At 40.0% G+C, this 27,028-nt stretch overlaps 2 protein-coding genes across 2 annotated transcripts; both read left to right on the forward strand.

The window, feature by feature from the left end:
* The first annotated feature begins 1,834 nt into the window (after nt 1–1,834).
* On the forward strand, nt 1,835–5,309 carry LOC109891280 (green-sensitive opsin-3-like). The gene is made up of 5 exons (XM_020483700.2): nt 1,835–2,255; nt 2,747–2,915; nt 4,084–4,249; nt 4,379–4,618; nt 4,795–5,309. Exons 1-5 carry the CDS (start codon nt 1,895–1,897, stop codon nt 4,894–4,896), a joined length of 1,038 nt encoding a protein of 345 aa, XP_020339289.2. The 5' UTR covers nt 1,835–1,894; the 3' UTR covers nt 4,897–5,309.
* An 8,161-nt stretch (nt 5,310–13,470) lies between these two features.
* LOC109891281 (green-sensitive opsin-2) lies at nt 13,471–15,764 on the forward strand. The gene is made up of 5 exons (XM_020483701.2): nt 13,471–13,911; nt 14,096–14,264; nt 14,400–14,565; nt 14,673–14,912; nt 15,036–15,764. Exons 1-5 carry the CDS (start codon nt 13,548–13,550, stop codon nt 15,135–15,137), a joined length of 1,041 nt encoding a protein of 346 aa, XP_020339290.1. The 5' UTR covers nt 13,471–13,547; the 3' UTR covers nt 15,138–15,764.
* The last annotated feature ends 11,264 nt before the right edge of the window (nt 15,765–27,028 follow it).

A 27,028-nucleotide genomic window follows, 5' to 3' on the forward strand; every position in this document is an offset into this window, starting at 1 on the left:
TACACCAGGAACGCACAATCACTCCATCAGTGCTCAGACTGTCCGCAATAGGCTGAGAGAGGCTGGACTGAGGGTCTGTAGGCCTGTTGTAAGGCAGGTATCACCGGCATCAACGTCACCTATGGGCACAAACCCACCGTCGCTGGACCAGACAGGACTGGCAAAAAGTGCTCTTCACTGACAAGTCGCGGTTTTGTCTCACCGGGGGTGATGAGTCGGATTCTCGTTTTCCGGCGAAAAAAATGAGCGTTATACCGAGGCCTGTACTATGGAGTGGGATCGATTTGGAGGTGAAGGGTTCATCATGGTCTGGGGCGGTGTGTCACAGCATCATCGGACTGAGCTTTTTTTTCTTTTTTTTTTGCAGGCAATCTCAATGCTGTGCGTTACAGGGGAGACATCCTCCTCCCTCATGTGGTACCTTTCCTGCAAGCTCATTCTGACATGACCCTCCAGCATGACAGCATGCCACCAGCCATACTGCTCGTTCTGTGTGTGATGTCCTGCAAGACAGGAATGTCAGTGTTCTGCCATGGCCAGCGAAGAGCCCGGATCTCAATCCCATTGAGCACGTCTGGGACCTGTTGGATCGGAGGGTGAGAGCTAGGGCCATTTCCCCCAGAAATGCCCGGGAACTTGGTGCTTTGGTGGAAGAGTGGGGTAACATCTCCCAGCAAGAACTGGCAAATCTGGTGCTGTCCATGAGGAGGAGATGCACTGCAGTACTTAATGCAGCTGGTGGCCACATCAGATACTGACTGTTACTTTTGATTTTGACCCCCCCCCTTTGTTCAGGGACACATTATTCAATTTTTGTTGGTCACATGTCTGTGGAACATGTTCAGTTCATGTGTCAGTTGTTGAATCTAGTTAGGTTCATACAAATATTTACACATGTTAAGTTTGCTGAAAATAAACACAGTTTACTGTGAGAGAACGTTTATTTTTTTTCTGAGTTTATGTAATTGACATACAATATGCATGTATTTGAACCCAGGTCTGTACACTACTGTAAGATTCTTTGGATAAAATGGTGTGCTAATTGGTATATATTATTTTGTATTATATATTAATGTTATTATATTTTTATATATTATCAAGTGAACATAATATGACCCCCATCTCACAATGTGGCAGAATTGAATAACAGTATAACATATAGATTTTATTTGAGAACACCAAAGTGCTATGCCCACTTTTGCTGCATACTGTACGTTGTGAATGCTTTTATAGGCTACTGTATATACATTTATCAGCTCAACAAACCACAGCATAATGGACCCAGCCTACAGACAATCTTAGTTGCTGTATATTTTCACTTCATATTAGTATTTTAGTAGTATTTTTGTGTACATGTTTGACTGAAGTTATTTATAAGATGTATAATTGGGTTTATAAATTAAAATGTGCAATCTCTGACTCAACTACAAGTCTATACATTGACCTTTGAGGTAAATTGACATTTTAATGTGATTTAAATGTTTTGAAATGATTGTGTTTTCGGGGAGCTGAGTGCAAAAACAGACAAACAAATAAACAAACAAATCAATAAAATAAAGGTGATAATTGGGTGCATATACAGCCTTTTTGTTCTTTTTATAACAACCTGTGAAATGTCTCTACAACTTGTACTATCATAGACACTTCAAAGGCCTATGAATAAATATCCAAATCCCCTGGAATCAGAGGTTAGACAACTGTAAGACTTTGAATCGCATAATCCCCGACTAATCTAATCAACAGATTTTAAATCCCCTGAAAGCAGCCTCCACAAAACTGTATAAAATCAATCTCAAGACAACATTTGCATTAGAGAGCTGCTGCATCCAAAGAGACAGGGTTGACCAAATTACTCAACTTTTTCTTCACCTTACCACCTGTCCATTTCCTCAAAATGAACGGCACTGAGGGCAACAACTTCTACATCCCCATGTCCAACAGGACTGGGCTTGTAAGGAGTCCTTTTCTATACCCTCAGTACTACTTGGCGGATCCATGGCAATTCTATCTGCTTGCTGTCTACATGTTTTTCCTGATCTGCTTTGGATTCCCCATCAACGGTCTGACCCTGTATGTCACAGCCACAAACAAGAAGCTCCAGCAACCCCTCAACTTCATTCTGGTCAACTTGGCTCTGGCTGGATTGATCATGGTCCTCTTTGGATTCACTATCACCATTACATCTGCTGTCAATGGCTACTTCATCTGGGGACCATTGGGCTGTGCCATTGAGGGATTCATGGCTACACTTGGAGGTGAGACATCTTTTGTGCAGGTTGTTCACTTTGGCTAGCATGGGTGCCAGTCTGTTTCTTATTGAATTGGCATTACAATGACAGCAAATGAAGTTGGCGAGAGCATAAAGGTTCACTCTCCTGCTGTCTTCTCCCCATATGGTACATTAGTTAATTAGTGTTCACAGCAACAGAGTTTTCTTGACTTCATTGTTTAACATGTGAAGAAGTAGTTTCAATAAAGTTCACCGGATTGGGTATGCAATCAGATTGTTGTCAAATATACTTGGATAGTCTCAATCAAGATTAAAGAATTTAGATGTAATGAAATAATAGTCTGATCATTTAGAAATAACGTTGTATCGTAAGATCCAAGATTCCATACAGTCCATATTATGCAGCAATTAGATCCCCTTCTCTGTTGTTTGCATCTCCATACTCCAACCTCCTTTGCCTAACAAATGCAAGACAAGCAAAAACAAATCTCTTCACTTTCCTATTATCAATTCAAGGTCAGGTGGCTCTGTGGTCTCTGGTGGTGCTGGCAATTGAGAGATACATTGTGGTCTGCAAGCCCATGGGCAGCTTCAAATTCAGTGTCGCCCATGCTGGTGCTGGTGTTGGATTCACCTGGGTGATGGCTGCCACCTGCGCTGTTCCCCCACTGGTTGGCTGGTCCAGGTACAGTGCATGTAATATGATATAAAAGTAAAACACAAAGATACTACATTTATCTGACACAGATTAAGCTTAGTCCTGGACTAAAAAGCTATTTCAATAGAGACTCTTTATTGACCATGCTTTCTAATCCAGTAGAAGGCTTAAGAGAAACCATCCCCTTATGTTGCAAGTTGCAATTCATATAATTGTCTGATCTTTTAATCACATCAATTACACACTCATTATAAATTCAGGTGTAATGTCTATGAGATGAGATCAAACAATGATGTAAAGACAATAATAGGTTAGGTTTAATACAATGCATCACACATATAATGCATTTGGTCAATCATGTTATTCTCTAGCAAAAGTTGTTGGCTTTTTTGTGTTATTGCATTTTAGTGACATTAGCTAGGTTTCCATCCAATTGGTGACAGATTTCCATGCGAATATTCTAAAATCTGCATTAAAACAATACACACATTTTCCCACCAGTGATGTATTTCTATCAAATTGACTTGTTGCAGATATAAGGTTCTGCGGGACGAAGTTCACATAAAATACCTTTTGCGGTTAAATTCCATGTTTCCTTAATAAACAAAATACAAGTTAAATGGGTTTCCATCGCATTTTCAACTCTACTGATGGTTTTCACAAAAAAAATGTTGTGTCATATAATGAGTAATATTGGCACGCAGTTGGCTAGAGCACACATATAACCTAAATGATGAGATTATTATTATTTGTCAAATGGCAGCCTTAGCATCAATTATCATGTCACCAGAATAAGACCTTTGCTATTTATTGGAAAGAAGCATCATGCGCATCACTTTCCACTTTCACCACCCACTGAAGTTCATCATCATTTATTGAATCTGTAACCTAATAAAGTGCATGATTTAGCGATGAGTCATAGTGGAGGGGACCACACAACATGTAAATTGCGTGACTCCAAGTTTACTTTGATAGTTGTTATATAAATATTTGCTGGTAAAAGCTTTTCCACTGACATTTCTTCATATAATAAATTTTACAGACACAAAAAGATCCCACCTTGCCTCGTGTATTTTGTTTTGTCGACATACCAAAATATTTACTGTAGAGATTTTGGTTGTTAGTCAAGGTTAACACTGATGATCTTCTTATAATGTATAATCTAAAACTCTCATCAACTGACTTTCCCTCATAGATACATCCCTGAGGGCATGCAGTGTTCATGTGGACCTGACTACTATACTCTGAGTCCAGGCTACAACAATGACTCATATGTCATATACATGTTTGTCTGCCACTTCATGGTTCCAGTCTTCATCATTGCCTTCACTTATGGAAGCCTTGTCCTCACAGTCAAGGCGGTATGTGGTTCTTAGACACAGAAAATGTAACTAGCAGACCCACAAAGTCATAGCATTTGGATTCTTGTGCTAAGGATATGATTTCTAATAAGTCACACAAGCATTTATCTTGCTTCTCTTCATTTTCAGGCGGCAGCTTCCCAGCAGGACTCAGCATCCACCCAGAAAGCTGAGAAGGAAGTGACACGTATGTGCCTCCTGATGGTTTGTGGTTTCCTGATTGCCTGGACCCCCTATGCCTCTGTTGCTGCTTGGATCTTCTTCAACAAAGGAGCTGCGTTCACTGCCCAGTTCATGGCTGTCCCAGCCTTCTTCTCAAAGAGCTCAGCCATCTTCAACCCAGTCATCTATGTGCTGATGAACAAACAGGTTGGTAACATGGGATTTTGGTCTTTCCTTTTTAGTGTTCAACAAATAGGTTGGTCACAGGTCACCAACAACATAAGCCTACTTATATCATACAAATAATTTCAACTGTCTGTGCTAGTACTCTAGCATCTTGACTCTTCCATCTCTGACATTGTGGTCTCGCTCTCTCTCTACAGTTCCGTAACTGCATGCTGGCTGCTGTAGGCATAGCAGCCCCTGAGGATGAGACTTCTGTGTCAACAAGCAAGACAGAAGTGTCTTCTGTGGGCCCTGCATAGAGACTTCCCTCACGCTGCACTTCCTGCCCTCTGATTTCTACCCTTGTTTGATGCTCTACATGGACTGCTTTTGAAGACACACTTCTTTCACCAAATGGACATTAAACTGTACTGACCTGTAATGATTGGGCTCTGTTGTTCTCTCTACGCTCACAGACTGTGCCACTTAATGTAGTTGAGAATTGACTTGACATACATTTTATACTCATCCAAAAGAAACAGCTGATTTGCCTCTTATAGGTGGTAACAAATGGATGAGCCTCAGGCTTTCAGAACAGCTCTAATGTTTGTCTTGATGGATCATGAAATTTTATTTTTATTTTATGGCGAGGCCAGCAATTATTTTGTTGTCATCATTTCCTGTGTATACAGTATTTTATAAATTTATAAACTAGATAAATACATGCATGAAACTACTACTTTTTGTTGGTCATTTACATTTGTTTACTGATTTCTAGTCCAGATCATTAGCACTAATGTTGCGTATTCTACACATTCCTAATATAGGCTAGCCAATTTTGACTTTGTGGCTGTGTTAACTAGTTCACACGCATATCTGCTTTCTCATTGTTTAGAATGATCCCATCTGATCTTGCCTCCAAACTGCCTTCCTTTTTAAAATACATGTATTTTCATTGTTAGAGCATCCCTTAGAGTATCTAGTCAATATAAACTTTGTGTACCAAACATAGGAACCTTCCTAATATTCTCAGTCTATGTCATGGAAAGAGCAGGTGTTCTTTATACTCAGTGTACATATCCTGGCATTCAGAAAACACTTCTATCCAGAGCATCTTACAGTAGTGAGTGCATACATTTTCCTACTGTTCCCCCATGGGGGATCATAACCAGAGCCCTGGCATGGCAAGCACCATGCTCTAATGTCTCACCGGGGGTGATGAGTCGGATTCTCGTTTTCCGGCGAAAAAAATGAGCGTTATACCGAGGCCTGTACTATGGAGTGGGATCGATTTGGAGGTGAAGGGTTCATCATGGTCTGGGGCGGTGTGTCACAGCATCATCGGACTGAGCTTTTTTTTCTTTTTTTTTTGCAGGCAATCTCAATGCTGTGCGTTACAGGGGAGACATCCTCCTCCCTCATGTGGTACCTTTCCTGCAAGCTCATTCTGACATGACCCTCCAGCATGACAGCATGCCACCAGCCATACTGCTCGTTCTGTGTGTGATGTCCTGCAAGACAGGAATGTCAGTGTTCTGCCATGGCCAGCGAAGAGCCCGGATCTCAATCCCATTGAGCACGTCTGGGACCTGTTGGATCGGAGGGTGAGAGCTAGGGCCATTTCCCCCAGAAATGCCCGGGAACTTGGTGCTTTGGTGGAAGAGTGGGGTAACATCTCCCAGCAAGAACTGGCAAATCTGGTGCTGTCCATGAGGAGGAGATGCACTGCAGTACTTAATGCAGCTGGTGGCCACATCAGATACTGACTGTTACTTTTGATTTTGACCCCCCCCCTTTGTTCAGGGACACATTATTCAATTTTTGTTGGTCACATGTCTGTGGAACATGTTCAGTTCATGTGTCAGTTGTTGAATCTAGTTAGGTTCATACAAATATTTACACATGTTAAGTTTGCTGAAAATAAACACAGTTTACTGTGAGAGAACGTTTATTTTTTTTCTGAGTTTATGTAATTGACATACAATATGCATGTATTTGAACCCAGGTCTGTACACTACTGTAAGATTCTTTGGATAAAATGGTGTGTTAATTGGTATATATTATTTTGTATTATATATTAATGTTATTATATTTTCATATATTATCAAGTGAACATAATATGACCCCCATCTCACAATGTGGCAGAATTGAATAACAGTATATCATATAGATTCTAATGTTTGTCTTGATGGATCATGAAATTTTATTTTTATTTTATGGCGAGGCCAGCAATTATTTTGTTGTCATCATTTCCTGTGTATACAGTATTTTATAAATTTATAAACTAGATAAATACATGCATGAAACTACTACTTTTTGTTGGTCATTTACATTTGTTTACTGATTTCTAGTCCAGATCATTAGCACTAATGTTGCGTATTCTACACATTCCTAATATAGGCTAGCCAATTTTGACTTTGTGGCTGTGTTAACTAGTTCACACGCATATCTGCTTTCTCATTGTTTAGAATGATCCCATCTGATCTTGCCTCCAAACTGCCTTCCTTTTTAAAATACATGTATTTTCATTGTTAGAGCATCCCTTAGAGTATCTAGTCAATATAAACTTTGTGTACCAAACATAGGAACCTTCCTAATATTCTCAGTCTATGTCATGGAAAGAGCAGGTGTTCTTTATACTCAGTGTACATATCCTGGCATTCAGAAAACACTTCTATCCAGAGCATCTTACAGTAGTGAGTGCATACATTTTCCTACTGTTCCCCCATGGGGGATCATAACCAGAGCCCTGGCATGGCAAGCACCATGCTCTACTAACAGAGCCACATGGGACTAATCAACTCACGCTTCATGATTTCAATTCCACCCACTGTTGCTGATGTCTTTCCTTCGGAGATCCATGCTGACCCAGTGGTGATCCTGTCTGAACTTATTTTGAACTTGCTAATGTTGCTTAAGCAATTATTTAAAATATTTTCAAATACATTCCAATACTAAACTATTTGTATTTTCAAAGAAACTTTGTCAAATACTTTTTTCGAAATGTATTTGATACTAATTCAAATACAGTAAATAGTATTTGAACCCAGGTCTGATGGATTTGAGGTTAAAATGCAGTGAATTGCCTCTCTACATTCCCACTACCTTGGTTATAGATATCTACACATTTATCACACTATAACTCATGGAGCTGAACTATCACTTTAAATACCATTCTATTACTACCTTGCCGTAGTTCTAGTGTGCCACTCCATAATAAAGGCTATAGTCCTTTAGTGGCATAGTATTATCCCTATCCTGTTCCATTATTTATGCAAGATTAGTGTAATCTAGACACATAGGCTTGCAGAGCAGATGTAAAAATATCCCATGTGATTACACAAGGCAAGCTTAACCTCATCAATTGAGTTCACAATGTTTATTTCTGCACGGACAACCTGTTAGAAATAACTTAAGTCATGTAAGAAATCACAGCATATACTGTACACTCATTAGCCTCTGAGATTTTCAGATACTCATTAGCCATTTCAAGTAATGAAATAAAGGCCTACACCTTGAAGTATATGGTGACTTGTGAACAGCTTAAGGAGATAGTTCAACTAGTTTGACCTTAAAGTGACCAAAACAAAAACATACTCCATTGCTCCTAATCTTGTTATTGTCACAAGCAGACTTAGTGAACAAATGGTGTAAAGTACAACAATCAAAAATTGGCCTCATGTAAATGTCTGTGTGTTTCTGTTAAATCAGATTTACTGTTAAAACAGTTTTCTGACCAGAGAGTAGCTAGTAAGGTAGCAGTGGTGTTTTATGAGTAATGGAAGGGCTTATGTAGCAACACAAATAAGAGAGACACACTTTGGTATTGACTTAGTGTTCATTGTGTCATCAGCCTTAAACACATATGTTTAGCTTTAAAAGTGGAACAGCTCTTTAGAACAGAAAAAAGAGGGTGTAAAAGAATAACATGCCTAATAATGAGTATGCTATAGAATATCAGGAGAGTTCCATTCTTATCAGATAAAAGGAATAAAATGCATTTTCTTGGATGTGAATATCTTCATGGTTCCTTCATGGTCTGCAAAACCTTTCTTGTGGATCCAACTATGTCCATCTCTCCACCTGGAATAGTCAAAACAAAACATAAGGATAACAAATAGTCAATTTAAAGTCACAATATGGAGTTTGAGTTTCAGCAAAATGGCAGCTGGAGAAATGCAACCTTAAAGCCATTGCTATGGATGTAAAGCATGACAGTTCATGAGTTTGAGACAAATTCTTTAATGCCACAATCCTGAATTAGTTCAGTGCTTTTTTCAGCCAAAGTGATGTCCTGCGCCGATTTGCTGTACAAATGAGGGATGGAGCTGGATAAATGTTGGGCTATGAGTGTGAGTACTCACAGTCCATGAGATCATCATAATCATTTTAACCACATGTTGTAGTTATACGTTTGATTACGAATAAAAAAAATTCACAGTTGTATTATTAGTTACTTACAAGCCTATATTCTCCAAGAATCACAGAAGCACTAGATATTGCATTCTATAGCCTACCTTTAGCTTCATGCACTTGTGGCACACCGTACAGATGTGTGTTGGGAAAAAATGCTCATCATTTTCAAAAGATCTGCGAGGCCCCAGAGACTATATATATTGTTCAGTATCGACCCGGAATAAACTTAACTTCTGCTGTGCCGCCAAAATCCAGTGTAGTATCCATGTGTAGTGATATCTCTCTCAATGTTTCCATGACTTGTGTTTCTACAAAGTCCAAAAACATTCAGTAGTTTAAGTCTACTGAAAGTGACCATCACATTTTGCATAGGGCCTCTGGAGCTTAAAACACTCTAGACCTGACATCATGTTCCGGATGGGATCAAGGGTCACCAGCATGTGAGCAGAGCTGGAGCGAGAAGCGTACCCAATTTGACTGGAGCGCAGAGCGACTTTCCCAAAGGTTGCAGCACCGGCATTCTCGCCCTCTCCAATTTCGCTCCAGTACATCTCCAGTAGAGCTCACTTCACTTCAGGAGCTCAGGGCATGCTTAGCCCAGCATGCACTTGTCAATTAGCTCGCAGTCTCGAGTCAGAATTAGACGTTCATCCATTTCTGTCAAATTGTTGCAAATCTCAAATGTGGAATTATTTAAGGTTAAGTTTAGGCATTACCTCTGAATTTTTTAGGTTAGGGTTAAGTTTACACATTATCTCCAAAATAGTAAGGTTAAGCATTAACTACGAATGGTTAAGGTAAGAGTGAAGGTTTGGGATAGGTTTAAAAAAAAAAGCCAAAAAAGCATTCTATCGCTGGACTTGACCTTGCAATCTTTGGAATCAGAGGCAGATGCTTAAAAACCTCTTAAGGATCCACCCCTTTTTTAAATCTTCACCTAAAATGACATACCCAAATCAAATTGCCTGTATCAAATCAAATCAAATGTTATTGGTCACATACGCATGGTTAGCAGATGTTGTGAACAGAAATGGTTAGCATGGTTAGCAGAAATCCACCATTCCAGTGTTTTACTTGCTATATTGTATTAACTTTGCCACCATGGCCTTTTTTTTTGCCTTTACCTCCCTTATCTCACCTCATTTGCTCCCATCGTATATAGACTTGTTTCTACTGTATTATTGACTGTATGTTTGTTTTACTCCATGTGTAACTCTGTGTCGTTGTGTGTGTCGAACTGCTTTGCTTTATCTTGGCCAGGTCGCAGTTGTAAATGAGAACTTATTCTCAACTTGCCTACCTGGTTAAATAAAGGTGAAATAGAAAATAAAATAAAAATGTTAATGCGAAATGCTTGTGCTTCTAGTTCCAACAATGCATTAATATCTAACAAGTAATCTAACAAATTCCAATATCAAATCCCTAAGCTGACAAGGTTAAAAGCTGTAGTTTTGCCCATGAACAAGGCAGTTAACCAACTGTTCCTAGGTCGTCATTTCTGGCACCACACTCCGAGTGCCCTCACCTCCTGTAGCAAGGATATGCATATTCTTGGTACCATTTGAAAGGAAACACTTTGAAGTTTCTGGAAATGTGAAAGGAATATAGGAGAATATAACACAATAGCTCTGATAAAATATAATACAAAAGAAAAAAAACAACCGTTCTTTTGTATTTTTTTTGTACCATCATCTTTGAAATGCAAGAGAAAGGCCACATTGTTTTATTCCAGCCCAGGTGGAATTTAGATTTTGGCCACTAGATGGCAGCAGTGTATGTGCAAAGTTTTAGACTGTTCCAATGAACCATTGCATTTCTGTTCAAAGTGTTATATCAAGACTGCTCAAATGTGCCTAATTTGTCTATTAATAACTTAAGTTCAAAATTAAATTGTGCAAAGGTTAGGTTTAGGCATTAACTCCAAATGTTTAAGGTTTAGCCATTAACTCAAACTCTTAAGGTTAGGCATTAACTGCGAATGGTTAAGGTATGGGTTAAGGATAGGCTTAAAACAAACATCTCAAAAACAACTTGCTATTGTTGGATTCAAACTTGCAACCTTTGGCAGTTGATTTCTTTCTTTCACTGGATTCAAAATTGCATCCTTTGCAATGTCCACAACTAAGGAATCATTGTGAAATCTGAAAATACATTTAGAAAGGAGGTGGTTAGCTTGCTAAGTGTGTCATTTTAGCAAAGTAATTAGAAAATATCTCTTTAAAGTTTAGTTTCTTTTCATTCTATACAATAGGTTATCATTGATTTTGGACCAATAGGCCTGACAAATTACCTCTTTCAAGGAGTTTTTGATTGGGTTATTTTGTCAAATCTTTTAAAAACCACTCCGCATCCATGACCAGCCTGGCAAGAGTTGTTGTGCACTTGAGTGAGGACCCAAAAGCGGTTTAACAAAAACAGAGTCCTTTAATGTAAACACAGGGAAGACATAGATCCTCTTCAGATGTAGATAATGGGAAAATAGACAACCCGCAGAGAGGGCGACAAATGAAACAAAAAGTCCTTCTGATAATTACAAAAGAGCCCCCTTCTTAGCAGCAGAGGAGAATAGCTGGGTTAGCGGCGACAGGCTGCAGGTCTCTCTGGGTAGGCGCGGGTCATAGAGGAACAGTGGTACCTGATCTCACGTAGCATCAGATGAACTGGACACAGTACAAACGATAAGACAGTTAGCAGAGTACAGGATGCACTTGCCAGGCAGATTCCGACAGGACAAGGGTGAAGCAAACGAGACGATAGTTTGTTTCTGGCATGAGAAACTCAAACGAGAATCTGACAAAGAAAGAAGCAGGAACAGAGAGAGAAATAGAGACCTAATCAGAGGGAAAAAAGGGAACAGGTGGGAAAAGGGTGAACGAGGTAGTTAGAGGAGATGAGGAACAGCTGGAGGAGGAGAGAAAGAGAAGGTAACCTAATACGACCAGCAGAGGGAGACAGAGTGAAGAGAAAGAACAGGAACAAGACATAATATGACAAGACATGACAAGAGTGGCCCAAAGGGTGTTTTGCATCCCCAGTGGCTCTGCAAGTGCAGAAAGGGAATTCTCCGCTGCTTGCCTCATCTCCAGGCACCATCGTATGAGCCTGAAGCCAAAGACTTTGTCCAAACTTGTGTTTCTAGTAGTGAATTAAAAGGCACTGGCAACTGAGCCTAATAAGGCATGTTTTTGTTTCATGTTTAAATCTAAGTATGTCACAGCCTATATGAGCAATTTATAAACTATAATGATTTAGTACAACACAATGTTGTTTAAATGATGGGTAGTTCATATTCCTGCCATCCTAGTGTGTTGCACTCACAAATGCTTCACAATTTATTTATTTGTAGGCTATAGCCATTGCCATTCAAATCATATGGTTTCAATACTTCAAAACCTAATGGTGGGTCCAGTTAGACACAAAAATAGATGGGTGTGATTAAAAGCCACTCCTCGCTCCCTTAGAGCGAGGAGTGGTTTTTAGTGTAACGGTTGAAAAGAACCAGGAGCGCTGGAGATGTGCACAAGCACTGCTCCGTGAGCCTTGAGTGGGATTTCCAACAGCTCAACTCTGCTCACATACACTGCTTCTGACAGTTGCCAGGAGCCATTTCAGCCAGATCATTGCAGACAGTTGTTGTGCTATCTAACCTAAGACAATGGGGTTGCCAGATGCTCATAAATGTCTCTCTTTTTCCAAAAAAAAGGGCTTAGGTGGTGGGCGTGCCATGAGACGTAGCAAGGGGCGTGGCAATAGGAACTGTCAGTCCCTTGGCACAGCTGGATCTTTTCTAATATTTATTAGGCATCTTGGCGTAGTAGAAACATTTTAAAAAATGCAAGCCAATTTCCTGTAATTTCTGGATGGAGCTGAGAGAAAATGTTGCCATTTTAAAGCTAATTTCCTGCATTTCTATGCATTTTGCCATGGCTAATCCTGTGTTCTTTTGCTCAAACATAACAACAAAATCAAAACTGATAAATTCATTGTTTTTGGAATTTTCATGTCTCTCTGACTGTCTAGTTTTTATTTTGGCGATTGCTAGTTCTCAAAGATGATATTATAAAAAAAACAATATTTTTACTACATACTCAATGTCTGGTTTTAGTCATTTGAACACTGTTCAAACATACGTGTCCTGAAAAAACGCTTACACGGTAACTGGGTGCAAGCAGAAGCTATAGACTACCTATCCATTACTTAGTTACATTAGTTACATTAGTAATAAAAAACAAAAAATAATAAAACATGTTTTACATTAAAACAAATGTTTAAACAAGGTCAGTGTGATAATCTTTATTCCCTGATGAGTTAGACAAAATCCACAGTGATTACGTGTTATAATCCCTTCCCTAATATCTGAGGATAAGATCAATTAACGAATTAGTTCGTAACAACCCCGCCTAAGCTAATTCAGCCAATTTTAGCCAATGACATAGGGCCCCAAAAGGGTATAAAACTCCCTGCCAGGACACCCTAGCATAGGCAAAAGGTTCACAGCCAGATCAGATCTCATCTTGCCTTTCTCTTGCATTCATTGGACATCCACTGAGTAAAGATGCAGAACGGCACAGAAGGAAGCAACTTCTACATTCCCATGTCCAACCGGACTGGGCTTGTAAGGAGTCCTTTTCTATACCAACAATACTACTTGGCGCCTCCATGGCAATACTATTGTCTTGCTGTCTATACGTTCTTCCTGATCTGCTTTGGATTCCCCATCAACGGTCTGACCCTGTATGTCACAGCCACAAACAAGAAGCTCCGGCAACCCCTTAACTTCATCCTGGTCAACTTGGCTGCAGCTGGAATGATCATGGTCCTCTTTGGATTCACCATCACCATCACATCTGCTGTCAATGGTTACTTCATCTGGGGACCATTGGGCTGTGCCATTGAGGGCTTCATGGCTACACTTGGAGGTAAGAAATCTTCAAAAATACAGAACCTATAGAATCAACTTTAGATTTAACGGATTTAAATTAATGATAAACTGTATCCAAAGTAATTGTTAATCAATTTGGAACTAAAAGGACTGTCCTAAAAGTTATTTAAATCCATTTAGAACTGAAGTAACTGACTTTGAATTGTGGTTTCATTCTCCAGGTGAGGTTGCCCTGTGGTCTCTGGTAGTGCTGGCTGTCGAGAGATACATTGTGGTCTGCAAGCCCATGGGCAGCTTCACGTTCACTTCCACCCATGCTGGTGCTGGTGTTGCATTCACCTGGATAGCTGCTATGGCTTGTGCTGCTCCCCCACTGCTTGGCTGGTCCAGGTAAGCTGTAACCAGTGTAGGAATTCTGAAGTGACATCAAATGTTATTTACATGCTTTTCAAGTCATGCTCCATCCACCAGCAATCCTACTCACTTACACACAATGATCATTTTGTGTATTTCTATTTATCTTAGGTACATCCCAGAGGGCATGCAATGCTCATGTGGACCTGACTACTACACCTTGGCCGAAGGCTTCAACAATGAATCATATGTGATCTACATGTTCAGCTGCCACTTCATCATCCCAGTCTGTTTGATCGCCTTCACTTATGGAAGTCTTGTCCTCACAGTCAAGGCGGTAAGTGACTTATTACACAAACAACATTTATCTAGCTGTTCCACATAGTGTACATAGTACAAAATGATAGTTCTCCACTCTGATGTCTTGATTATCTTCATTCTCAGGCTGCAGCTTCCCAGCAGGACTCAGCATCTACCCAGAAAGCTGAGAAGGAAGTGACACGTATGTGCATCCTGATGGTTTGTGGTTTCATGATCGCCTGGACCCCCTATGCCACCCTCGCTGCCTATATCTTCTTCAACAAAGGAATTGCCTTCAGTGCCCAGTCCATGGCTATACCTGCCTTCTTCTCCAAGAGCTCAGCCTTGTTCAACCCCATTATCTATGTGTTGATGAACAAACAGGTTGGGAAAATTATTTTAAAAATTACCTTTTTTACTTAGTCTTTGAGTTTGACCTAGCAGCAACGTAATATATTCTTTGCTTAATGTGTTATGCTCAGTGCTTTTCATTATTTTCCCTCCCAGTTCCGTGGCTGCATGCTGGCCGCTGTAGGGATGAAAGCAGAAGAAGATGAAACTTCTGTGTCAACAAGCAAGACAGAAGTGTCTTCTGTGGGCCCTGCATAGACTTTCCCTCATCCTGCACTTCCCACCCTCTGATTTCTACCCTTGTCTGATGCTCTATATGGACTGCTTTTGAAGACACTACTTTCACCAAATGGACATTATACTGTTTTGAGCTGTAATGATTGGACTCTGTCACTCCAGATAACACAGAAGTGACAAAAACAGGGCAGTGTATTGACATTCATCTGAACCCATCTCTTGTTCTCTATGATTTCACCTGAGTCGACAGACAGTCCGTTGGATAGTTTGGAGGGCTATAATTGACAATGAGGAAATCTTAAGCCGAGCTCAACAATAAGACAAAATCTAGTCAACCCAGTTCACAAGGCAAATCTATACACTCACATACTGTGTCACTCAATGTAGTTGAAAATATACTTGACATGCATTTTATACTCATCCAAAACAAACAAATGCAACAGAAATTTGCCTCTCATAGGTGGTAACAAATGGATGGAACTCAGACTTGCAGAACAGCTCTCATTTTTGTCTTGATGTATCATGAGATTGTATTTTTATGTTATTGTGAGGCTAGCAATTATTTTGTTGTCATCATTTCCTGTATATATTTTATAAATAACAAAAAATTATAGTACTAGATAAATAAATCCATGCATGAATCTACTACTTTTTTGCTGTTATTATTTTCATTTGACAACTGATTTCCAATCCACATCAAATATCATAACATCTCATTAGCACAAATTCACAAATTCTAGTATGTAGTAAACATCTTATCAGCTACAACTATACACTACTTCTAATCAGTAGATCTTAAAGCTGAAAATGATCATGAAACATCCGCGCATTGCTACTGGAAAAAACAGTCACTGCAGGTTATTTCAAATCAAGCCATTTTACAGCATCAATGCCATTCTAACAGATGTGAGGGACTTGTCAATGTAACAATACATGTGAGTCAACATCTGAATCTCTCCAACATTTCACTAATGCAAATATTCCAATGCAAATTAAAGAAACACTGTTACAAAAGCCTTTCACTTACACTACATGACCAAACGTATGTGGACACCTGCTTGTCGAACATCTCATTCCAAAATCATGGGTATTAGTGAAAACATCAAGAGCATTAGTGAGGTTGGGCATTAATGTTGGATGATTAGGCCTGGCTCGCAGTCAGTGTTCCAATTCATTCCAAAGTTGTTTGATGGGGTTGAGGTCAAGGCTCTGTGCAGGCCAGTCAAGTTCTTCACCACCGATCTTGAAAAAACATTGCTCTATGGACGTCACTTTCCTGCTGAAACAGGAAAGGGCCTTCCCCCAAATTCTTGCCACAAAGTTGGAGGCACAAAATCATCTAGAATGACATTGTATATTGTAGCGTTAAGAATTCCCCTTACTGGAACTAAGGGGCCTAGACCGAACTATGAAAAACAGCTCCAGACTATTATTCCTCCTCCCACCAAACTTTACATTTGGCACCATGCATTCGGGCAGGTAGCGTTCTCCTAGTATCTGCCAAACCCAGATTCATCTGTTGGACTGCCAGAGAATGCATTTCCACTGCTCCAAAGTCCAATGGCGGCGAGCTTTACACCACTCCAGTCAACGCTTGGCATTGCACATGGTGATCTTGTGTGTAGCTGCTCGGTCATGCAAACCCATTTCATGAAGCTCCCGTCGAACAGTTATTGTGCTGGCGTTGCTTCCAGAGGCAATTTGGAACTCGGTAGTGAATGTTGCAAACGAGGACAGACAATTTTCATGTGCAACTTACTTCAACACTCGGTGGTCCTCTAGTGGTGTGGGGGCTGTGCTTTGGCAAAGTGGGTGGGGTTATATCCTTCCGGTTTGGCCCTGTCCGGGGGTGTCCTCGGATGGGTCCACAGTGTCTCCTGACCCCTCCTGTCTCAGCCTCCAGTATTTATGCTGCAGTAGTTTATGTGTCGGGGGGCTAGGGTCAGTTTGTTATATCTGGAGTACTTCTCCTGTCCTATTCGGTGTCCTGTGTGAATCTAAGTGTGCGTTCTCTAATTCTCTCCTTCTCTCTTTCTTTCTCTCTCTCGGAGGACCTGAGCCCTAGGACCATGCCCCAGGATTACCTGACATGATGACTCCTTGCTGTCCCCAGTCCACCTGGCCGTGCAGCTGCTCCAGTTTCAACTGTTCTGCCTTCTTATTATTCGAACATGCTGGTCATTTATGAACATTTGAACATCTTGGCCATGTTCTGTTATAATCTCCACCCGGCACAGCCAGGAGAGGACTGGCCACCCCACATATGCTCTCTCTAATTCTCTCTTTTTTTCTCTCTCTCGGAGGACCTGAGCCCTAGGACCATGCCCCAGGACTACCTGACATGATGACTCCTTGCTGTCCCCAGTCCATCTGACCGTGCTGCTGCTCCAGTTTCAACTGTTCTGCCTTATTATTATACGACCATGCTGGTCATTTATGAACATTTGAACATCTTGGCCATGTTCTGTTATAATCTCCACCCGGCACAGCCAGAAGAGGACTGGCCACCCCACATAGCCTGGTTCCTCTCTAGGTTTCTTCCTAGGGAGTTTTTCCTAGCCACCGTGCTTCTACACCTGCATTGCTTGCTGTTTGGGGTTTTAGGCTGAGTTTCTGTACAGCACTTTGAGATATCAGCTGATGTACGAAGGGCTATATAAATAAATTTGATTTGATTTGATTTGGTCCCGTTCTGTGCGCTTGTGTGGCCTACCACTGTGGCTAAGCCGTTGTTGCTCCTAGATGTTTACACTTCACAATAACAGCTGACCTAATGACTTGTTGGAATAGTGGCATCCAATGCAGTGCCCCATTTAAAGTCACTAAGCTCTTCAATAAGGCCAATCTATTGCCAATGTTTGTCTATGGAGATTGCATGACAGTATGCTCGATTTTATACATCTGTCAGCAACAGGTGTGGCTGAAATAGCAGAATCCATGAATTTAAAGGGGTGTCCACATACTTTTGTATATACTAGTGCATGTCTTCATCCCTATTTCATGGCTGCAGATTACAGGCGGACTAAGGTATCCATTCAGAGTGGAATTATGCAAGAATATGGCGCCATGCTCTTTCATAACAAAGTCATTCAACACACATTCACGATTTTGATACTGGAGTATGCATTGGAGTCTACCACTCACTGTTACCCTTTGGGTACGCACCACTCACTGCTGCCCTTTGGGTATGCACCTTCCACTGTTGTGATTCCACCCACTGTTGCCCTCTGCTGCTGATGTCTTTCCCTCAGAGATCCATGCTGGCACACTGTTGATCTGGTCTGAACTCATCTTCACCCTGTATACAGAGCATTCGGAAAGTATTCAGACTCCTTGACCTTTTCCACATTTTCTTATGTTACAGCCTTATTCTGAAATGTATTAAATATTTTTTTCCTCATCAATCTACACACAATACCCCATAATGACAAAGCGAAAACAGATTTTTATAAATGTTTGAAAATAATAATACATATTTACATAAGTATTCAGATCCTTTAATATGAGACTCAAAATTAATCTCAGGGGCATCCTCTTTCCATTGATCATGCTTGAGATGTTTTACAAATTGATTGAGTCCACCTGTAGTAAATTTACCTGTGGTACATTTTGTAAAGGCACACACCTGTCTATATAAGGTCCCACAGTTGACAGTGCATGTCAGAGCAAAAACCAAGCCATGAGCTCCAAGACAGGATTGTGTCAAGGCACAGATATGGGGAAGGGTACCAAAGCATTTCTGCAGCATTGAAGGTCCCCAAGAACACAGTGGCCTCCATCATTCTTAAATGTAAGCAAATTGGTGTAGGTCTAGGATTTCAGGTAGGGTGGAGATGATATGGTCCTTGACTAGTCTCTCAAAGCACTTCATGATGACAGAAGTGAGTGCAATGGGGCGATAGTCATTTAGTTCAGTTACCTTAGCTTTCTTGGGAACAGGAACAATGGTGGCCATCTTGAAGCATGTGAGGACAACAGACTGGGATAGAGATTGGCTGAATGTGTCCGTAAACACACCAGCCAGCTGGTCTGCGCATGCTCTGAGGACGCGTCTAGGGATGCCGTCTGGGCTGGCAGCCTTGCGAGGGTAACACGGTTAAATGTTTTACTCACATTGGCCACGGAGAAGGAGAGCCCACAGTCTTTGGTAGTGGGCCGTGTCAGTGGCACTGTATTGTCCTCAAAGCGAGCAACGAAGTTGTTTAATTTGTCTGGGAGTAAGACGTCGATGCTGGAACGGGGCTGGTTTTCTTTTTGTAATCCGTGGTTGACTGTAGACCCTGCTACACACACCTCGTGTTTGAGCCGTTAAATTGCGACTTTACTTTGTCTCTATTCTGATGCTTTGCTTGTTTGATTGACTCGGGAATAGCTGTACTGTTTGTGGGAGCAACAAAATGGAGTTATTGTCAGATTTGCCGAAGGCTAGGCGGGGCAGGGCTTTGTATTCATCACGGAGGTTCGAGTAGCAATGATCCAGAAAGCTACCAGCTCTTGTCGCGCATTCGATATGCTGATAGAATTTGGGAATTATTGTTCTTAGGTTAGCTTTGTTAAAATCTCCAGCTACAATAATGGAGCCTCAGGATGTATGGTTTCCAGTTTACATAGAGTCCAGTGAAGTTCTTTCAGGGCCGACAAGGGATCTGCTTGGGGGGGATATACATGGCTGTGACTATAACCGAAGAGAATTCTCTTCGAAGATAATGCGGTAGGCATTTGATAGTAAGGAATTCTAGGTCGGGTGAACAAAAGGACTTGAGTTCCTATATGTTGTTGTGATTACACCATGAGTCGTTAATCATAAGGCATACACCCCCACCCTTCTTCTTACCAGAGTGATATTTGTTTCTGTCAGAGCGATGCGTGAAGAAACCGGGTGGCTGTACCGACTCTGACAACATATCCTGAGTGAGCCATGTTTCTGGGAAACAGAGAATGTTACAATCTCTGATGTCTCTCTGGAACGCAACTCATGCCCAAATTTTGTCCACCTAGTTATCTAGAGATTGGACATTTGCGAGTAATATGCTCGGAAGTGGTGGATGGTGTGCTCGCCATCTGAGTCTGACCAGTAGGCCGCTCCGTCTGCCTCCCCCACGGCGACCCCGTTGTTTTGGGTCGGCCTCTGGGATAAGATTGCATGTCCGAACAAAGGATCCGCTTTGGGAAAGACGTATTCCTGGTCGTAATGATTATAAGTTGACATCACTTTTATATCCAATAGTTCTTCTCAGGTTTATGTAATAACACTTTAGATTTTCTGGGCTAACGATGTAAGAAACAATACATTAAAAACTAATAATTGCATAGTTTTCTGTCGGTGCCATCTGGGGTATTGTGTGTAGATTGATGAGGGCAAAAAACTATTTAATCAATTTCAGAATAAAGCTGTAAAGTAACAAAATGTGGAAAAAGTCAAAGGGTCTGAATACTTTCCGAATACACTGTATGTTGGTTAAGCAACGGTCTTGATTGATGTCCCACCATGCTTACAATACGACAAGCAATTTCTGACCAAAGTTGTTCTCTCGTCCCTGTTCTTTCCAATTACTGTATGCCTAATAATGATTATGAGTTCCATTCTAATCAGATAAAAGGTATGGAATGCTTTTTATTGGATGTGAATATATTCATAATTCATTTTTCAAGGTCTGCAAGACCTTTCTTGTGGATACAACTTTGTCCATCTCTCCACCTGAAATCGTCAAAACAAAACATAAGGATAACAAATTGTCAATTTAATGTCACAACATGAAGTTTGAGTCTCAGCAAAGGGGCAGCTGGAATAATGCAACCAATCTTAAAGTCAAAGCTACGAATGTAAAGAATGACAGTTCATGAGTTTGACATGATAGTTTTAAAGCCACAATCCTAAACTTGTTTAATTCTTTTTCAGACAAAAATCTGTCCTGTCACTGATTTGCTATAAAGCTGAGGGATGGGGCTGGAGAAACATAACCACCCTCAAATTCATACAGTGCATTCAGAAAGTATTCACACCCCTTTTACTCACGGATCTACACACAATAACCAATAATGTCAAAGTGGAATTTTGTTTGTAGAACCGTTTCAGAATTAATTAACAATTCTAAGCTGAATGTCTTGAGTCAATAAATATTCAACCGCTTGTTACGGCAAGCCTAAATAAGTTCAGGAGTAAAACTGTACTTAATAATAACAAATCACATAAGAAGTGGACTCATTCTGTTTGATAATAGTAGTTATCATAATGTTTTAAATCTCTCTACCCGACACATACAATTTCTGTAGTCCCTCAATCGAGTAGTGAATTTCAACCATAGATTCAATCACAAAGATCAGGGAAGTTTTTCAATGCCTCGCAAAGAAGGGTATCGATTGGTAGATGTCTAAATATATATATATATATATATATATATATTTTTTTTTTTAAAGGCAGACGCTGAATATTCGTTTGAGCATGGTGAAGTTATTAATTTGGCTTTGGATGGTGTATCAATACATCCAGTCACTACAAAGATAGTGTCCTTCCTAACTCAGTTACCGGAGAGGAAGGAAACTGCTCAGGGATTTCACTATGAGGCCAACGTTGATTTTAAAACAGTTACGGAGTTTAATGGTTTTGTTATGAGAAAACTAAGGATGAATCAACAACATTGTAGTTACTCCACAATATGACAGAGTGAAAAGAAGGAAGCCTGTACAGAATAAAAACATTTCAAAGCATGTATCCTGTTTGAAATAAGGCACAAAACTAAAACTGATACAAATCCAACACAGCACATCACTGAGTATCACTCGTCTTATTTTCAAGCATGGTGGTGGCTGCATCAGCAAGGACTAGGAAGTTTTTTTAGGACAAAAAGAAACAGAATAGAGCTAGGCACAGGCAAAATCTCAGGCAAGCCTAGATCAGTCTGGTTTCCAACAGACACTGGGAGACAAATTCAACTTTCAGCAGGACAATACCCTTCTACAAAAGACCAAATATACACTGGAGTTGCTTACCAAGATGACATTGAATGTTCCCGAGTGGCCTAGTTACAGTTTTGACTTAAATCGGCTTGAAAATCTATGGCTTCTCCAACTCTGTTAAGATGCAGTATTTGGAGAGATAGCTTCTCCACCTCCACAAAGCGTGCGTAAAAGCACAGGTACTCAGGATGATATTCTGACACTGTTGATAGTTCACTGCCTGTAAATACACTATCAGCCAGAACAACTTTAAAGTCTTCACTCAGCATTCCTACAAAATATGAGGACCATAATTGGTCTTGTGTGTCAGTGGATTCGCCTGTTATTAATTATGGAGATGGTTTCCATTTTTTTGCGTGTATTTTGGGATTGTCAACTTTTGTTGGTGCTTGCAAAATACATATATCCTCAGCATCTACGTTTTTACATGTTTTTTTTATAGTGAATGAATAAGTCTACTTTTTCCAGAAATAAGACATACTTAAATATACCTTCATAGAAATTGACTCAAGTAAAAGTGAAAGTCACCCAGTAGCCTAGAATCTTACTTGAGTAAAAGTATATGATTTTAAATTTACTCAAGGTATGTGGTGGAAAAAGTACTCAATTGTCATACTTGAGTAAAAGTGAAAAGTAAAAAACAATACTATACATCAAATTCCTTATATTTTAAGCAAACTAGATGGCACAATATTTTCTATGGTCAAATGGGCACACTCCAACACTCAGATATCATTCACAAACACAGTATTAGGATTAGTATTTTGATTGACCTACAGTACCAGTCAAAGATTGGGCACACCTACTCATTCAAGGGTTTTTCTTTATTTTTACTGTTTTCTACATTTTACAATAATAGTGAAGACATCAACACTATGACATAACACATATGGAAACATGTAGTGACGAAACAAATGTTAAACAAATCAAAATATATTTTATATTGAGATTCTTCAAAGTAGACACCATTTTTCTTTATTTGTAAAGGTTTGTAAAAATTCCTGAAAATAAAAATTGCTTTTTGGTTTAGATTTAAGGTTAGGGTTCGGCACAAGGCTAGCAGTGTGGTTGAGGATTAAAATACCATTTTAAGAAGATCAATTGTAAAAAACATAAATATGCAGGCTTTATGACTTTGTGGCTGTGGTAGTAAAGTGTTTTTTCTCAAAGTTGGCAGGATGTCACATGTCCTATCTACATCAGTACACCGGTAACAACCTAACCACTACAAATACTTCTATTATATCAAAAAAGCTACTCCTTGAAAATAAGCCATAAAATTTTTTGTTAACCAATCTTGACACTCTCTCATTGACCTCCCTACAAAATATTGCTTGATGAGCGAAAATAAAATCTAAATTGCCACCTGATGAAGAAAACAGATTGTGGGCTTAGTTATCCCTCTCACTTCACCTCATCCTCTCTGGATATGTTTTATAGCCTACCTTTTAAGAGTGGGATGATTTTCAGACAGACAAATAAGGGCGATCAATATTTATTTGTAGGCAATGAAATAAACTATAGCCTAATCTTATTTAAGAATGACATTTTCTTGGAAAGATAAGTGCCCCATGCTTCTCTGCCCATGCACACATGGGGTTTATTTAACCTACTCTATTTAATTGAGACCACACACAAACCTGATCTCGCAAGTATGGCTACTGAACTTGAAGCAGCAAGAATGAGAGCAGACACTTGCACTTTCTCTTGAGCTAGGTGTTGCATATAGGATATAGCATACCTTTCAGGAGGACGATTTGCAGGCAGAGACAAATAAATGTGTAATCAATATTTTGTGAAAATGAAGATGCAGGGAGACCGATCCAGAGCAAACTCGGAACTGAAAACTCGAAAGAGTCATGATTCTACAAGTCTCCTGTTCGCATGTCGTTCACCATAGGGGGCTTATTGGACCTGCCATTTGTGATTGAGACATTTAAAGCTGTGCTTTAAACAATGTACATTTGTTAATTGCCAGGCATATAAATACGATTATTTATTGATACATTTGAAACTAGGTCGAGTTGTGGCTGCAACCAGACTAGATTGTGAACGACTCTTGGCGGAATGCATTGCTTGACTGTCACGAGAGTGATACCCACAATATCGTTCTCGAACTGCAGCACCCTAGATTATTTTGTTCTCTAGTTTGAGTTTGTTGAGCAGAGGCTGTGTATGTTTTGGTTGTGTCTATCGTAACATTCAATAATACATTAACTGTATTCCTTATTGCACCATGTAATCAATTATCAGTTTTAAACATGTATTTTTCTTCTCTATGCTGCCTGCAGCATGATACATTTTTCCTTGCCCACAAACAGTTGCTGGTCGTGATCCGGACTCGCTGTGCCGGAGGAGCGTATTACTCCTGATGTAAAATTAATTGCGTCCAGGAGATCAAATGACTGACTAAAGTGAACGAGGCACTCTGAAAAAACAAATCATGACTCTCGAGTCAGTTAAAAGATTTGTTCAAAAATAACGAATAGTTCGTGAACTGCACATCACTAACCTGCAAATCTCGTGGACATCCCGCAGGAATGCAGCCCTCTCTCTACTCTGCACCTGCCATCCTCTTCAAGGACAAGCAAGGTTACAGATGCTCAGAACATTCTAAGCTATTTGTGTCCTTAAATACGTTAAAAATATCATCCTACCCTTAAGAATTATTCTCATGAGTCTATGACATTTTGGAGTTTAGTTTAAAGGGGCAACATGTGATTGCTAGGCTATTTAAATGGGTTTGACTTATAAATACAGGGCTTAACATGAACGTTTTTAGCCACATTCTAAAAATTAAAGGTTTCTGGAAGAACCTTTAGGGGTTCTTCAAATTGAACCTGTAGGGGAACTCCTATAAATTTCTTATATTAAGCAAATCAGACAGCACCATTCTCCTGTTTTTTACTTACTTACAGATAGCCAGGGTCACACTCCAACACTGAGACATAATTTACAAATGAAGCATTTGTGTTTTCTTCATAAGTGCATGAATTGGACCATTTTCCTGTCTTGCTAAGCATTCAAAATGTAACGGGTACTTTTGGGTGTCAGGGAAAATGTAAGGAATACTTATTTGTAAATCAGGTATTTCTGTTTTTTACTTTTAATATTTTTTGCTATGTCATTATGTGTAGACTGTTGAGGAAAAAAATATATTTAATCAATTTGAGAATAAGGCTGTAACGTTATAAAATGTGGAAAAAGTCAAGGGGTCTGAATAATTTCCGAATGCACTGTATATAAAAACATAGGCCTATTGTATAATTGTACTTATAGGGCCCAATGTGGACCCCTCTGCCCCCCGCCCCCAAACTTTAAAAAATACATGCAAATTTCTTTCCAATTACTACTTTAACAAAAATGTTTTGTTGTTTTTGTGGGGAGGGGGGGGGGGGGGTCCTTGACAATGCATTGATATTTGAATTTGTATAACATTCCAAAATATGTGAGAATAATGTGGACATTTCCTGACCAAATATATTGGATGCATGCATTCTGTAGCCTCAGCCTGGTCTCATAGTCTAGACTTAACAAAGTAAACGTAAATCCGGGACACTCACATTAGTATGACACTCTGGTGTGGTTACATAAGACAGATGGTTATTTAAGGCAAAGATTTGGGTAGGGTGGTTGGTCTTGGTAGATGGGTGACACAAATGTCTAGCAATCCAAAGGTTTGTGAGTTTGAATCTCTTCACGGACAACTTTAGCATTTAAGCTAATTAGCAACTTTTCAACTACTTACATCTGTTGAGCTACTTTGCATGTTAGCTAACCCTTCCCCTGACTCTAACCTTAACCTCTTTAGCTATCCCTTCCATTAACCCTAACCTTAAACTTAACCCATAACATAGCATATGTTTAAAAAATGTGTAACATATTGTATGTTGTGCAAATTTATTACATATTGTGCGTTCTGCAAATTCACAACATATAGTATGAATTGTAATTCATAACATATACAAAATGGGTGATGGTCAACCACAAATGAATGCATACAATACAAAACGTAACATTTCATACTATACTGAACAAAAATATAAATGCAACATGTACATTTTTGGTCATGAGCTGAAATAACAGATCTCAGAAATGTTCCATATGCACAACATTTTTATTTCTATCAAATGTTGTGCCCAAATTGGTTTACATCACTGTTAGTGAGCATTTCTCCTTTGCCAAGATAATCTATCCACCTGACAGGGGTGGCATATCAAGAATTTGATTAAACAGCAGGATCAAATACAAAGGTGCACCTTGTGTTGTGGACACTAAAAGGACACTGTAAAATGTACAGTTTTGTCACATAACACAATGCCACAGATGTCTCAAGTTGAGGGAGCGTGCAACTGACATCCTGACTGCACTACTGTCCAACAGAGCTGTTGCCAGAGAATGTAATGTTCATTTCTCCACCATAAGCCATCTCCAACATCGTTTTAGAAAAATTGGCAGTACGTCCAACTGACCTCACAACTGCAGACCACAGGCATGGCGTTGTGGGGGCGAGCGGTTTGCTGATGTCAACGTTGTGAACAGTATGCCCAATGGTGGCTGTAGTGTTATGGTATGGGCAGGCATAAGTAGTGGACAAAAAACCCAATTGCATTTTATCGATAGCAATTTGAATGCACAGAGATCCCGTGACGAGATCCTGAGGCCCATTACCATGCCATTCACCCACCACCATCACCTGCACAATGCACGGCCCCATGTCGCAAGGATCTGTACACAGTTCCTGGAAGCTGAAAATGTCCCAGTTCTTCCATGGCCTGCATACTCACCAGACATGTCCCCCATTGAGCATGTTTGGGATGATTTGGACTGACGTGTATGATGTGTTCCAGTTCCCGCCAATATCCAGCAACTTCGCACAACAATTGAAGAGCAGTGGGACAACATTTTACAGGCCACAATCAACAGCCTGATCAACTCTATGCAAAGGAGCTGTG

This window comes from Oncorhynchus kisutch, linkage group LG5 (genome assembly GCF_002021735.2).
Source record: "Oncorhynchus kisutch isolate 150728-3 linkage group LG5, Okis_V2, whole genome shotgun sequence".
NCBI classification, from domain to species: Eukaryota; Metazoa; Chordata; class Actinopteri; order Salmoniformes; family Salmonidae; genus Oncorhynchus; species Oncorhynchus kisutch.